At 35.3% G+C, this 15,102-nt stretch overlaps 2 protein-coding genes across 2 annotated transcripts; one reads left to right on the top strand and one right to left on the bottom strand.

Annotated features, from left to right (window-relative positions):
- Window positions 1–1,320: 1,320 nt before the first annotated feature.
- LOC147548611 (uncharacterized) lies at window positions 1,321–4,678 on the top strand. The gene is made up of 6 exons (XM_086668087.1): window positions 1,321–1,971; window positions 2,203–2,440; window positions 2,555–2,818; window positions 2,923–3,272; window positions 3,484–3,813; window positions 4,046–4,678. Exons 1-6 carry the CDS (start codon window positions 1,321–1,323, stop codon window positions 4,676–4,678), a joined length of 2,466 nt encoding a protein of 821 aa, XP_086524213.1.
- Window positions 4,679–11,053: 6,375 nt separating this feature from the next.
- LOC147548610 (uncharacterized) lies at window positions 11,054–14,894 on the bottom strand. The gene is made up of 2 exons (XM_086671218.1): window positions 13,575–14,894; window positions 11,054–11,640 (listed from the first exon to the last, which is right to left on the bottom strand). Exons 1-2 carry the CDS (start codon window positions 14,162–14,164, stop codon window positions 11,421–11,423), a joined length of 810 nt encoding a protein of 269 aa, XP_086527344.1. The 5' UTR covers window positions 14,165–14,894; the 3' UTR covers window positions 11,054–11,420.
- Window positions 14,895–15,102: the final 208 nt, after the last annotated feature.

Raw genomic sequence — 15,102 nt, 5'->3', positions numbered from 1 at the left:
ATCAAATCGTGCGCTTGCCCAACGATTACGAATGGAAAGGGAGAAATTGCAACGCATTCACGGAGTACAATTTACACCAATGTACTTCCCCCTTATAACACCCACTAGAATAGTTCTTCCACAAAGCGAGACGATATCGGGTCAATGGTATTTTACCTCACTTGGGCATTCTAAATCACGTACCTGCTGCTCAACCCGTTGTACTAAAGGCTACCAGGCAAAGTAAACTTCCACTTTTTGATTGTTTGGACATACATTCTGATCTTCCACAAAGGAACTTAGATCTCGACTTTGAAAGTGTTATAACAAGGTCACCTACCCGTTCACCTGTGCATGATATTCTTAATGAAGTGGATACTACTCGCCAATATTCAATTTTTGAGTCAGGGGCATATTCAACGATACATAACACCATACTACCAGGTCCTACTGAAGTAAGAAATTTAGAAATGCTTCCAGTGGTACGTGAAGAACGTCATTTCTTGGGTCAAATGGACGTTTTTTGTCCCTTTTGCAAAGCATTGCATTGGAAAGATGAAAGATTAACAAAATCATCCAACATTAGACCTTTGTTTGGGACATGTTGTTTGCAAGGAAAAATAAAACTACCTTTACTTATTGAACCGCCTGAAGCACTCAAAAATTTATATGATGGCAACGATGCATACTCAAAACACTTTAGAAAATTTGTTAGAGAGTATAACGCATCAAACGCGTTTACAAGTCTGGGGTCAACAATGGAGCCAAGGGTGTTAAATGGTAGGGGCCAATGTCATTCACTATACACAGTGAGCTACGACACCGTACAGGTTCATTAATACCTGAACAAGGAACAGAAGCTTCCTACGCCCAACTTTACATCTTTAATCCAAATACTGCAATTGATTGTCGCAAACGTCAAGACCGACGTCTTGAAGTAGATGTTCTCAAAGTAATCCAAGATGTTTTGCTTCAAAATAACAAGTTTGTAAGAATATATCTTCGGGCCTATGAAATTTTAATGCAATCAGATGCATCCAAAGAAACCTTGCCAGCCTACTTGCATTATAATTCGTCAACAGACAGGCGTCGTTATAATTTACCATCAACAGATGAAATTGCTGTGATCTTGCCAGGGGATGGTACTGCAAAAGTGGAATGAGAGATATTGTTATCCACCTAAAAGGGGGCAATAGGTTGATGAAAATAAATGAATGCCATCCAGCTTATCTTCCATTACATTATGTTTTATTGTTCCCATATGGCGAGCTTGGATGGGATCCCACTTTAACTCAGTGGGATGTCATAAACAACCAATCATCAACGAGTCGATTAACTCAAATGCAGTGGTATAGTTACAGATGTTTCAATAGACCAACTGAGTATACAACAATTTTGAAGGGGGGACAATTATTCCAAGAGTTTTTACTAGATGCTTGGGCTGCGACAGAGCAAAATCGATTGACATATTATCGGTTAAACCAAGCCCAACTTCGTGCAGAACTTTACAAGGGTCTCATTGATATTGAGGAATCTGGATTAGAACCACATCAAGTTGGTCAACGTTTTATATTGTCTTCTTCATTTACTGGTAGTCCAAGAATGATGTTTGAACTTTATCAGGATTCATTAGCCATCACACGTTATAACAAGCATCCTGATTTGTTCATCACAATGACTGCGAATCCTCATTGGCCAGAAATCACGTCAGCGTTGCTGCCTAATCAAACTTCCCTTGATAGGCCTGATTTAGTTGCAGGTGTGTTCGAGTTAAAAAGAAAACATTTGATGAAATTGATTGAAAAACATGGAATATTAGGTCAAACAGTTGGCCACGTTTTTACCATTGAATTCCAAAAACGTGGGTTGCCTCATATGCATGCACTGGTTTTCTTTCAACAATCTGACAAGGTATGTACTGTTGATCAAATTGATAGGTTGGTTTCAGCTGAATTTCCAGATCCTAAAGAAGATCCTTTATTTTTTGAAACTGTAAAGAGTTGTATGGTGCATGGGCCATGAGGTACTCGGGACAAACATGTTGTTTGCATGGAAGACGGAAGATGTACCAAAAGATTTCCGCGAGTGTTTACGGAGTCGACAACAGTAGACGTGGATGGTTATCCAGTCTAACGTCGTCGCGACACCGGTAAAGTGTATACTGTGAAAGGGCATCCTGTCGATAATCGAGATATTGTACCTTACAATCCTTACCTTTCGAAGTTGTTCAACTGTCATATTAACGTTGAAGTTTGTGCGGGTTTGCGTTGCGTAAAATATATCCATAAGTACATCTTGAAAGGATATGATCGTGCTACTTTTGTGTTGGGAAGACTAGATGAGATTCAACAATATCTGGATGCACGATACATCGGACCACCAGAAGCAGCTTGGCGCATATTTGGTCACACTTTACATGAGGAGAACCCAACAGTTGTGCGATTGCCAGTTCATTTACCAGGTATGCACCTTGTTCTTTTTAACCCTGATGATTCGAGGGAAACAATTTTAACAAGAGTAGAACAACACACGTCAACTTTATTAGCCTTCTTTAAATGTTGTGTTTTAACTAAAGATGCACGTGCATTCACTTATCAAGAATTTCGAGAACACTTTGTCTGGAATAAACAACAGCATCTGTGGACTTTTAGAAAAAAAGGATTTGCAATCGGTAGAATGTATTTTGCGAGTCCAAATTGTGGTGAAAGGTTTTATTTGAGATTATTATTGACTATTGTAAGAGGTAGTCAATCATTTGAATGTTTGCGTACAGTAAATGGTGTTTTGTGTGAAAGATTTAAATTAGCATGTGTTGCTCGAGGTCTTTTAAAAGATAATGGTGAGTGGGTACAGTGTTTAGAGGAAGCTATAAAAATGAAAACTGGACATCAATTAAGAAAATTGTTCGTTGTTATTCTCTTGCATTCTTTCCCTTCAAATCAGATCATATGTGGAATCAGTTTTTACTTAATATTTGTGATGGCCTAACGCACAAGTTGCGTACAACATTTGGAATCACAATACCGTCTGAGAATCAAGTCACGGACTATGGTTTATATCTTATTAATAAACTACTTCAACAGTCTGGCAAAGATTTAACTCATTTCAAACCTATGCCTCTTTCAACTGAAAATTGGAATGATCAACCTGGGAATAGATTATTACTAGAGCATAGAACGATTCAACATGAATGTCAAACAGTAGATATACAAGTTAACGTCGATCGTTTAAATGATGAACAATCTGTTGCTTATAGGACGATTTTGAATTCGGTCACCAACAATGACGGAACCGTGTTTTTTTTTTTGTGGAGGTGCTGGCACTGGAAAAACATTTTTATACAAAACAATTGCAACCAAATGTCGTAGTATGGGCCATATTGTTATAACTGTTGCTTCATCTGGAATTGCATCGTTGTTATTAGTGGGAGGTCGAACTACACATTCAACATTTTGTATTTCATTAGATATTTTAGATAATTCGGTATGTGGGTTCCATAAGCAGTCAATCCATGCTGAATTATTTAGGAAAACTAAGCTAATTATATGGGATGAAGTACCTATGCAGCATAGATTTTTTGTGGAGGCAGTTAATCGAACACTTCAGGATATTTGTGGTAACAAAAATTCATTTGGTGGTATTACTGTTGTTCTAGGCAGTGACTTTAGGCAAATCTTGCTCGTAATACCAAAAGGAGTTCGTGACCAAATAGTCGGCGCTTCGCTAAAACGTTCACCACTTTGGTTGATTATTGTTGTCCTGACATTGAGTCTTAACATAAGGTTAGCTGATACAGAGCCAGGAAATGCTGATTTTGCAAAATTCTTGATTGAGGTACTTCCGTACTTCTTCCAACAAACAATTCACTATTTTAATTCTAATAAATTATGTGTCATTACAAACCTTCAAATGGTTGAGATAGTTATATTTTTGTAGATTGGAACAAACCCGCGTGAAATTGTTCAACTACCACTTATTCACAGGTGTAAGAATCTACCTGAGTTGTTGTGTTCAACCTATCCTGGATTAAATATTTTAGGTACATCATCTCCAAAGTACTTGACAGAGAGCTATTTTATCTCCCCGTAATGAGGATGTCGACATTATTAATTTGGAGGCATTAAAAATATTTCCAGGAGAGGCTATTGTCTATTTAGCCGCTGATAAATTAGTTGAAGAGGGGGAAGACAATAGGTTTGGAGGAGGTAATTATCCCAATGAGTATTTAAACTATCTCGATCCTCCAGGATTACCTCCTTTCAGGCTACAACTAAAAGTTTGTAGTCCAATAATGTTATTAAGAAATCTTGCTCTAAAAGATGGTCTTTGCAACGGAACTAGGTTGATTGTGGTTCGATGTGCTCCACGTATAATTGAAGCTCAAATTATTACCGGAAATAAATCTGGAGATTTAGTTTTCTTGCCTCGAATATCTCTTACAACATCTTTTGTAGACGTTCCTGTTCGTATGACAAGAAGACAATTTCCAATTCCATTGGCTTATGCGATGACATTTAACAAATCTCAAGGACAATCTATTAAGTTTGTTGGAGTTGATTTGCGGACTCCAGTTTTTAGCCATGGCCAACTATACGTAGCATTGTCAAGATGCACTTCTTCAAATAGATTACATGTCTTATTACCGGAAACCTCAGAAAATTCAACTACGAACATTGTGTACCCTGAGGTTTTATTGTAGTCATCGGTAATCTTTCATGATATCTTTTTTTGTTTCATTGTACCCAAATTCAATAAGTATTATCTATTTATCTTTGTTTTTTATTAATAGAGTTGTGGGATCAACAAGTGCAAGACTTTGAGAGGCGAAACAAAAGATATATATATGGGGGGAATGAAAGCATCGAAACATTGTAAGTGTATATTGCTTATCATTGAAAGACCTTAAAATCTATCATTATATCATCCTAACTATTGCAATGATATAACTTTTCAGATTGTAGTGCATGCTTCTCATTGGTCGTCACGGGTGCGTGTAGATACAATTACTTTCTTAAGAGTAATCCGAAGAGCTTACATGCCTATTTTGATTGAAAACTACTTTGGCTAAAGTCTTCCAACTCTATGTATTTTGTGATATTTAAAACATATGCTTCACTGCAATACTTTTTGTATAGAATAGGTGATATCTGCACATGAATGCGCATTTTATATAGAAAGTACAATACAATCATACTTTTGTAGAAAGGGACAAACTTTGATGATTGTTTTTGTAGTTTGAATATTTTTTGTTACCATCAAGAACTATGTATGTGAAGTTTTATTATGTGAAATGAAACTATTTTATTTTGTGATAATGTATTTACATCATTAAGGTTTAGAATACATTGCAGCAGACACTTAATGCGCATCAAGCGCAGTTGAAACAAACATGTTAGTGTCAGGTTATTCCTAACTTTATATAGATGTCACTTTTATTTTTTGTGATATTTAGCTATCATAACCTTTGTATTCGTTCATGCTTTACACATTGACATCATTATGCCATTTGGAAGAGGTCTACATTTAACTTCTTTGTGTTCCCGATCACACTGAAGGAATACTTTTAAGAGTTCAGTACTTTTCTTAGTATAAAATTTGGTAACTTTACTAACTAAATATATTATGAATTTATTTTAATGTGTTTATAACTATTCAAATTTGGTATTGCTCAATCGTTCATTTTGATTGGCAAAAATAGTGTACCGTAAAGACGACATCTAATCAGGTTCAGGACTCATTCTTTTATCTGTAAGTACTTTTACAAATGTCATTGATTTCTCTGTCATATTTGAGTGTTTATGCAATTTACTGCTTCTGTTTACTATGTATTAAGTTTTTATTTTATGTTTATGTGTATTTAGCTCTTTAATGCATTCGAAAGAACTGTCCGTGCCCCACGGGCACGGGTTACACCCTCATTTATCTACAAATCTACAAGTCCACTTGTTATTTTACAAATTCAGAAGAAGATGATGAAGGAAGAAAAATCTGAAAGAGGAAGGAGAAGAAGAAGGAAAAAAAATCAGTCAAAATCGCAAGCCGACCTCGACTTAATGGCAATAGGTGTCGTTAAGTCAAACATTTGTTAAGGCATTGCCTCTTAAACATACATTGCCTTTAACCAAACTAGAGATTTTGACAGATTGCCTATAACAACTTTGAACATAGCCTATAAAATTACCCAAAGAGAAATTGTTAAGTTTGAGTTGGTTTGGTTTACAAAACGCTGAACTCTATGGGCGCTATTGAAGATGCTTAAAGTTGGTGGACTCAAACCGCTATGGTGAATCAAAATCTACACAAAACTGATAAAGAGGTTGCCTTCGACCAAGGGTAGTCAAACTAGATTGGGAAACTTTACATACACTCATCGTTGTTACCTGCCACACTCACATTAGGGTTGACTTGGTCAATTTCCTTAACCGAATCAAATTTTCCTCACCCTCACCAAGTCAATATTGGTCAAGTTCATTAAAAAAACCTAAAATCTTCAACAACTAACAAAACTTGTATATTCCTCCATTAATTATTTCATTTACCGTATTTCAAAAAATTCCTTTCATTAACCAGATCTACTACCTCACTGCTTTTAGCTTTTTTGTCGGTAGAAACATCCAAAAACCAAACAATAATCTTCCTCTAAGATCATATTCAGATTATTGAAGGTTTTATTGGTGTTTCAATCAGTAAAAATCGTAAAATCGAACTTATTGATGCAAGAGAGTTTCTTAGTTTAGTTACCTATGATCTGATTCTACCTTCTCTTTGAACCCGATGAATCTCTCGAATTGGGACAGAGAAGAAGAGAGGGAAGCAGAACAAGTTTTTTTTTTTGAGAAATTGACTACGTTCTACGTTAGTCGTTACAAGGCATTGATACATGACGAAGATGTGATAAGCACGATGACTGCCTAAATTAATCTAAGAAATGAAAGAGGCCTAAAACCCAACAAGATAAAAAAGACCTAAAGCCCGACAAATTTATTACATAATATATATTTACGAGGGTGTAACCCGTGCCCATGGGGCACAGACAGTTCTTTTGAATGCATTTAAAAGCTAAATGTACAATCTAATATTGTTCACATCAAACATTGTTGTTTCCTTTAATTCGTCCAACTCCATGTCTATCATAGTATCATTTGAGATACTATCCAAGCAAAAACACACGCCCCAGTGCCTTGCACTACTCCAGGGTTAGAGAGTCAGGAACCTCAACAGTGAAATGTAAGTATAGCTTTTCCGTTATGAACGACCTCCAGACTCCAGTACATCGATATTCCTCATCATTTAACGCCTTGAATGAATCTGCACATACATATTGTTATAAATTTTAACAATACCATCACAAAAATATAATGATCGCAGTATATTAGAAGGTCTTTATATCAATGAAGAACTGCATCTTACCAGGCTTCACAACTTCGCCATGGTTAGCCTTGATGAGCAAATTGCCTATCGTCTGAATGAGACAAAACAAACTAAAACTCCCAAAAGGCTTCAGTCGGAGTCAATGTGTGCTCGACAAATATGTTTTCATCCTGTCTTTTGAACTTGGGTGATCCTTCTGTGACAACACAAACACTATCTCCTTCATGATCGTCTCAAGTGTAGAACAAAAGAAGTCCAGACCATTGCTAGAATCGACATTGATAGAAGATAATGTTGTATGTTTCTTTTTTTTAGTTTCATATCTAAAATGCAATTGTAGAACTAAATTGACTCAAAAAGTCTGAATTAAGAGCCCCTTCTGTACGGTAACCTGACTCAAACTTTAAGAATAGAAGCTGAAGACTACCACATAGCACTAACAACAAAAGACAAACACCCAGAAAGACGGACATCATTATCTTCTATGGAACGAATGGTCTAGCCCTTTGAGGGCATTGGTGTTTATCATTAATGGTCTCCCTACTTCCCTTGCACTCACTGCAAGGATGTTGCGTCTGTAGAATCATAAAGGGACCAAAAGTAGACCAATAATACTTCAACCAGTCCAAACTTCATTTAGAATCTTAATGACGGAAAGATACCATGAAGAAAATGGTCCAAAATAACACTATTGGGAAAAACAAATCAATGTTTCCAAAGACTCACCTACTACCATTGGAGTGATGACATTTTCGGAGAGAGAATGCCACTGTAAAGATCCTCTAGAGATGCCTACAAAGAATTCAAATCATAACATAACATCAATTCCGAAGTAACATAAAGAAATCATTCGAGTCCATAGTCAACCCAGAAACCAAAATCCAAGCGATTGACTTATAACATCCAAATTAGATCATATAAAAAAATAATCTAATCAAAATCTAGACAATTACAACAAACAAAATAAAGTAAACCTAAATACAACAGAAAAAACCCCCGATTGCCTATCGGTATGAACTCATGATCATTATATATAGGTCTGCGACTAAAACCCCTCCATAACTATAACAGGGGAAATCTGTACTAATTTTAAGGGAAAACTGTATAATCTTTACAGGGAAGATGCAATTTTGACCTAACATTAATTGCAATGTAACAGAAAGAAATCATTCGATTCCATAATCGACCAAAAAAAACTAAGCAATTAGATCATATCAAAACAAAACAATCTGATTAAAACCCTGACAATTAAAAAGAAATGTAGAAAATCCAAAAAGTTGACACCTCTCTCAAGACTGTACGGAGAGAGTTAAAGTAACTGTATAAATTCTTCTTCAAAATAGGTTCATCCCTTTCTAGTAACACCAAAATCTTACTCAAAACAGGTTATCGAAGCTAAGTCTTCAACAATGGCACCTCTCAGGGAAATTGTCGATGACATTCATGTTCAAGTAACTAAAATTAAGGATGAAATCTTCAGGTCATATTAAGCTTCAAGATGTCACATATAAGATGTTCTTATAGCATTGCTAATTGAAATAAAGATATGATGTTTTATTGCTTACGTAGGATGTGTCTTAAGTCCCTATGAAATACTCAAAAGATTAAAATGCATTCCTATGAAATACAAACCATTTACTAAAAGGTCAACCCTAAATTGATTTATTACAAAATAAGTTAGTGAGAAAAGCATACCTGCCAGTAGTTGTTCGGTGTTGAAGCCCTAAACGAATTAGTGCATAACACTAAAAGCGCACCAGATATCTCGGCCTTGAGACATTCTGAATAACCTCGACATTCAGACAATTTTTGTCTATGCAGAGCAAAAGTTCTTTGAAATTCATCAAAATAGACCTAATGAACAACCTATATCCAAATCCATATCAATTTTAACAGAGATATCAAAACAGACCTAATGAACCAACCTATATCCAAATCCATATCACCTAATGAGCCAATATATCACAAAAAATAATAAAAGTCAAAACTATATAAAATCAGGCATAACCTGGTACGCATTAGCATGACCTATCAGATTTCTTCTTTATATTTGACATACGCTTTTAGTTTACGTAAGAGGTTAGTTGCCATAATATGTTTGCTAAACAAATTTATGAATCAGGAAAGATTAACAAATAAAGACTGAGATGAAGTAATGATACAATTCAAGAAAGAAAGTAATCTAAGAAATTAGATCATACATTTCTTCAAACACCTTAAATACAGGAAAGCCAAAACTAATTATTCGTGCTTCCCTATAAATAAAACCGAGAGATAGAGTCTCACTTACGAAGTTTGGTCATTTCCTAAATCCAGAATACAAATCATTAACCTACTTGTTATTCATAAAGGAGGATGTCATTTTCCATCAAACTTTCTTTACCCATTAAGGAATCAACTCTCATATCCGAGTCTTACTAATTCAACTCACTTGATTTCCTTCTATGGATCGAAATGAGTTAAACCAACTAAAGATTAAGATGGAACCGCTAAAGATTACTAATAAGGAACCACATATTTAACTCAAACAAAACTATTATCAAAAATCATATTTAACATCAAAACTAACCCAAACATTCTCAACCATTATCAAAAATCATAAAAAATGATTATCAAATAAACCCAGCAAGTTTACTAACCTTAACTGTTTGGGTTAGTTGTACTGATTTTCAAACCCAGCAAGTTTACTAACCCAAACAATCTTGAACCAATTTAACCTAAAATTGATCATAAAAAATTATCAAAACTAACCCAAACATTGTAAAAAAATTATCAAAACCAACACATCAAATTTAATTTCAAAAATTTCTACAAAGAGGAGTATTTAGAAAAAGTACCTGCTGCCCTTAAAACCCAATATTCACAGATAGAAAATAGAGATTGTGACTTGTGAGTGAGAGTGAGAGAGCGATAGAGAGACAGAGATCCCTGTTAGATGCAAGAGAAATGGAGAAAGATTGATGTGAGATGAGAAGGAGATGAGAGAGGCGGAAGGAGATGAGAGAGGCGGAAGGAGATGAGCGGGAAAGAATGTTAGAATTAGAAATAAAAAAAGAGAATTATTAAATCCCAACCTTTTGAAATTGGGCATCTTCAGGAGATGCTCTTTCTTATGATCCGGGCCCTTGATGATTTGCCATCTAATGTAGACCATCCGATTTTGATAATCTAAATCTCAAATAATTCTCCACCACTTGATATAACCTGTGAGAAGAGATCTTGACCGTTGGGAGGAGGGGGAAAGATACCCTCTTCCCTTATTATATAGATAATAAACCAAGTTCATATATTCCTAGATTTACACTTGAGTGTATTTCGGTAAAACTGGGTATAAGGTGTGAGTGTAGACGACTCACGACGGTGAGTGTATAGGGTAAAAACAGTGAGTGTTATATAACACTTCCCAACTAGATTTGCCAAGCCGAAGGTGTGAGAGAGGCCCGTAACACTTTTGAGGCGCCTTTAAAACTTTCCTACAAAAATCATCTCTCATTCAGTTGTAGTTACTATTTTATCTTTGGATGAGACTAATACAAATGAATCAGATCCATCCGAATTAGATTAGTAAATTTGAATTTATTGAAGACCATCAAACAAAACTTATCTCTTGAACCATTATCATCTCCATAAACAAATCTGCTAAAAAGAAAATCACAGAAGTAAAAGATAATCGAAGAAACCTTAAATCAAAAGTAAAACAAACTGCGAGAAGTATTTCGGTTAAATAAATGGTAAGTTCTCCCAACAAATAAAATGAATGGCTTCCTAAACAGTAGATAGTAACCAATATTCACTGATTTAAAGAACACTTAAAACATAATAATCAGACTTCACATTTACCGACACGGCCTTGTGTTATTACCATTACAATAATGATTTCATAACAATGATATGAATGAACTCTGCCCGCTCTGCTTCAAATTCTATCCCTTTTCTCGATCATTATGGTTACCGTGTAAGCTAAGGAATCCAATTATAACCACCAAATATTATTGAATTTTGTATTTCACGGCACTCTTACTGAGTTTTTGAATTTTATACACAGAATATATTTCACCCATGTGAAACGATCAAAACATATTTACACGGAAAAACCATGGAAGCACGAAAGCCATTACCAGGCATGCCATAAGGAAATTACAGAATGGCTGTCCTCTCCAGAATCCCCATCGCCCGCCCGAGGAAACACCACTGTTACCATCATATCTTCTGTCATTCCATTCTTCCATAAATCTGTTGTCCCACACACCAGTGATATTCTTTGCAGCCACACCACATATTTCACAACATCTGCCAATAACAAAAACAAGATATTCGTTTAGGGTTTCCATTTCTGTTTAAAGTATCTCCAAAACCTTTGAACACGAAAGGGACGAGCAATATGAAGTGATTCTATTCTGATATAGCTTTAATTCTAAGCAGAGTACATATTTCAATTCGACCCCAATATGAAATAAATTTATTTTGATATAGCTTTTTAGAAGATCTACTGCAATCTATATGTCAATTGGTTCACCAATAACTCAGAGAATGTTGCCTAGGAGCTTAAAAAAGTGCGCTTTGCCAGGGACTTAGATGGAAAATGTGAATAATTTCATACCACATTAAGAATTCGTGATTGATTCTACAGCACAATTTCTGCATGATGATAGTATTCCAATCTTAATTTAATCTGCAAATGGGCAGACTCCCTAGACTAAATTTTCTTTTGTAAAAGAGGATCCAACAATACTTTTAGGTTATGGCAGGTTCGACAGTTTGGACGTGCTTGCACAGGTTTGAATGGGTTTTCAAAGGTTTGCACAAAGAGACCAAGCCTAAAAAAGTATTCTACCTGTCATTTTAATCAAAACCAATTTCCTGAAGTGAACTCAACGTCATAGAACAGGATTACAGGAGTAGTTGTCAGTGTTCTATGTAAGAAAAGTTGTTTTCTCAAACTAGGGGAAAATTAGTACAGAAGTCTATCTTCCGAAAATTACTACGTTTATAAACACAGGAAAATGAGTACGCATCTTGAGGCACGTTTGTAACCGCATAAAGATGAGTGTATATATATGTATATATATATTTGAGCAACTTAGAAAATATATTGTCTACTAATCAATAATTATGTTGAAACTGATAATGATTGTCCATATCAGTTTCAACTTTCCACGATAATTTTTATTAGAGACTAGAGAGAAATATCTTCTCCTTTATATGCTTTTCACCTATTTTCGTTTGGGTGTTGAGGGCCTTGAGACTTACTACTTACATCTCGCCTTCTTAGATCAAGTTTCATTTATGCAACCTTCCACCCGAGGATACTTCAGAAAAATTTCTGTTTAGTTCAATTTAATATATTCATCTAAGCATGGTATCCGTGGGATATTTCTTTCGTCGGGCTGTTCGGGCTCCAGTTCTCAATGGTCATTAGGGCTATCAGGTGGACAGAGACTGGGTAATTATCGAACTCCTAACATCACCATCACCCGTCCTGCCGTCCAAGCCTACCAAATTATTGGGTCAATGTATCTCCACATTTTGGTTTACATCTACAAACTGAATGCTTATATGGAACTTATCTCTGACACCTAATGAAAACTATGTTCTAAGAAGTGCTTATTGACAATCTAAATGTGGTGCTTCTGTCAACAATTGGTTGCCCAAATGGTCCGATGTGTTGACATAAACTCCAAAATCCTGGAGATCCCAGGTTCGATTCCCAGAGGAGGTGGTGGTTTCCATGGTTTATTGAGCTTTGGTTATTAAGGTATAAATAATGTTATTGGGCTTTCGGCCATAATTTAGTTGGGCTATAGGCCCGTTCTTTGTTAGAGTTTGAATTCGGCAGTTTCATGCTTATCACATCTTTGATGTATCAATGCCAATGTAATGACTATCGTAGATCGTAGTCAATTTCCAAAAAAAAATGTGGTGCTTCTTAAACTGTATACAACAACCGGTACCATCACAGGGGGTCTGAGAAACGGAAGAGGAAAACCCACCTCGGAGGGGGAAAAATCAACAGATATAATCGAGCAAGACTATACTAGTGGAGTAGTGGTACATTTACAGTCTAAATAGTTAAGATCAATAGTCATCTTCCATACCCTAGAATCACTAGTTATTTGTTCTGGAATCTGATAGCAAGTATGTATAGAAACTACACAATTTTTAATAGGCGCAATTAATCAGACGAAAATGAAGTTCATAATAAGAATTGGAAAAGAAAAAGTTACCTGTTCCCCTTTAGCTTAAACCAGGCCTCAGCACAGTGACTATGAGAAATGCCAAGATCATCTTTACAATCACAACCAAGACGAATCAAGTCCGAAGTTTCACCACTTAAATGACAGATTCTGCAAACCTTTTCTCCATCTTTACTTTCTCCTTCAGTTGTTCCAGAATTGCATCTAATATTAATGACACAAGATTGTTTCTCTGATTCAGAAACTTTCGATTTTCGCTCATCCATTGATATTTTACTCATCTCAACTACTACATTGTCATTCACTCCTTCATCTTCTACACCAACATTTTCACTTTCTTCAGATCTGATTAAGATCACAGTCTCAGTCACAACTGAATTATTAGGTCTAACCGAACACTCGCTGTTCATTTCGTTACGATTTTGCATTTCAAGTTCATTATCTTTCACTTCTTCTTCATCTTCCACACTAACACTTTCACTTGTTGTAGATCTAACTTCACTAATTTGTTTCGACAGACATTCATTCGTCTCTTGCTGATTTTGTGCTTTTAATTCATTCTCGTCCACTCTATTAAGATCTTCATCTTCTCCACTTTCACCATCCAAAGATTTCAACATTGTGTCTTGTTGAAATAACCTAATAATCTTTAAGCTTTTCTAATTCTTAACAATTTCGATCTTGAATCAAATTGAGATCAACAACTTCAATGATTTCTTGGATTATATCTCAACTTCAATTATCAATGTTAATCAAATTTCAACGTATCAATCTGAATCTCCAAAATAGCTTACAGATTCCAAATCTTAGATATGAATCTTTTGCCCAAAATTAATAAACCCTAATAATCACAACCACTTCCAAACACCGACAAACCACAATTATGATTAAAATCGTCTAAATCAAGTTGAAATACACCAAATCAAAACCAGCTCGGACCTCAACTAACTCTCCACAACTAACCTCTTCCAATTTCGAAATTAACCAAAATCTTCTCAAATTCGTTTCTGATACCCCTTCCTTCTGGCTAATTAATTGGATTTGTTTATATTTCTTTTTAGTAAAACAAGGAAACAGTAAAATCTAGGGTTTTCTGTACAGCTCAGACATACTTAATTTGTCCTCCAAAAATGTCGTCTTGGATTTCCTTCGAACTTTCCGCCATTTATTATCAACTGGTGTGTGTTAGGTGAACAGAAATTGGAAACAGAGAAAAGAGCTTTTAAAAAATACAGCCACTCATTTTAATCTGCTATATTTGTGATTTCAGCTTAAACAAGCTATGACTTCTTTTAAAATATGATTCTAAAAGCCGACTTTTAACTTATTTTAAACAAATTTCCTAGAGACGGCAAAATCGTGTTCTGTTTGCCTCTCAAGTTATAAGGGGGACGTCTCAACAAAAAAGAAAAGTTATATGGGGGACATTTCAAAAAAAAAAAAAATACGGAGTCACATTGCTCAGATTCATCCCAATAATAATATTTATTTCAAAAAAAAAAAGATTTATAATGATAAAATTATAAACGTTTGTTTCAAAAGTGTTCAGCATAAAGGA

Source organism: Eschscholzia californica, unplaced genomic scaffold, assembly GCF_041429995.1.
Source record: "Eschscholzia californica isolate CP2 unplaced genomic scaffold, dmEscCali1.0.p SCAF_3, whole genome shotgun sequence".
NCBI classification, from domain to species: domain Eukaryota; kingdom Viridiplantae; phylum Streptophyta; class Magnoliopsida; order Ranunculales; family Papaveraceae; genus Eschscholzia; species Eschscholzia californica.
This window is presented reverse-complemented; position numbering and strand designations above follow the sequence as displayed.

Excerpts from the sequence above, each read along its gene's own strand:
- LOC147548611 (XM_086668087.1), top strand. The coding sequence starts at position 1,321 with ATGCAGTGGTATAGTTACAGATGTTTCAATAGACCAACTGAGTATACA. Across the intron at positions 3,273-3,483 it reads TCACCAACAATGACGGAACC|TCAATCCATGCTGAATTATT; the intron begins GTGTTTTTTTTT and ends TTCCATAAGCAG. Across the intron at positions 3,814-4,045 it reads TTGCAAAATTCTTGATTGAG|AGAGCTATTTTATCTCCCCG; the intron begins GTACTTCCGTAC and ends AGTACTTGACAG.
- LOC147548610 (XM_086671218.1), bottom strand. The coding sequence starts at position 14,164 with ATGTTGAAATCTTTGGATGGTGAAAGTGGAGAAGATGAAGATCTTAAT. Across the intron at positions 11,641-13,574 it reads TTTAAGCTAAAGGGGAACAG|ATGTTGTGAAATATGTGGTG; the intron begins GTAACTTTTTCT and ends TGTTATTGGCAG.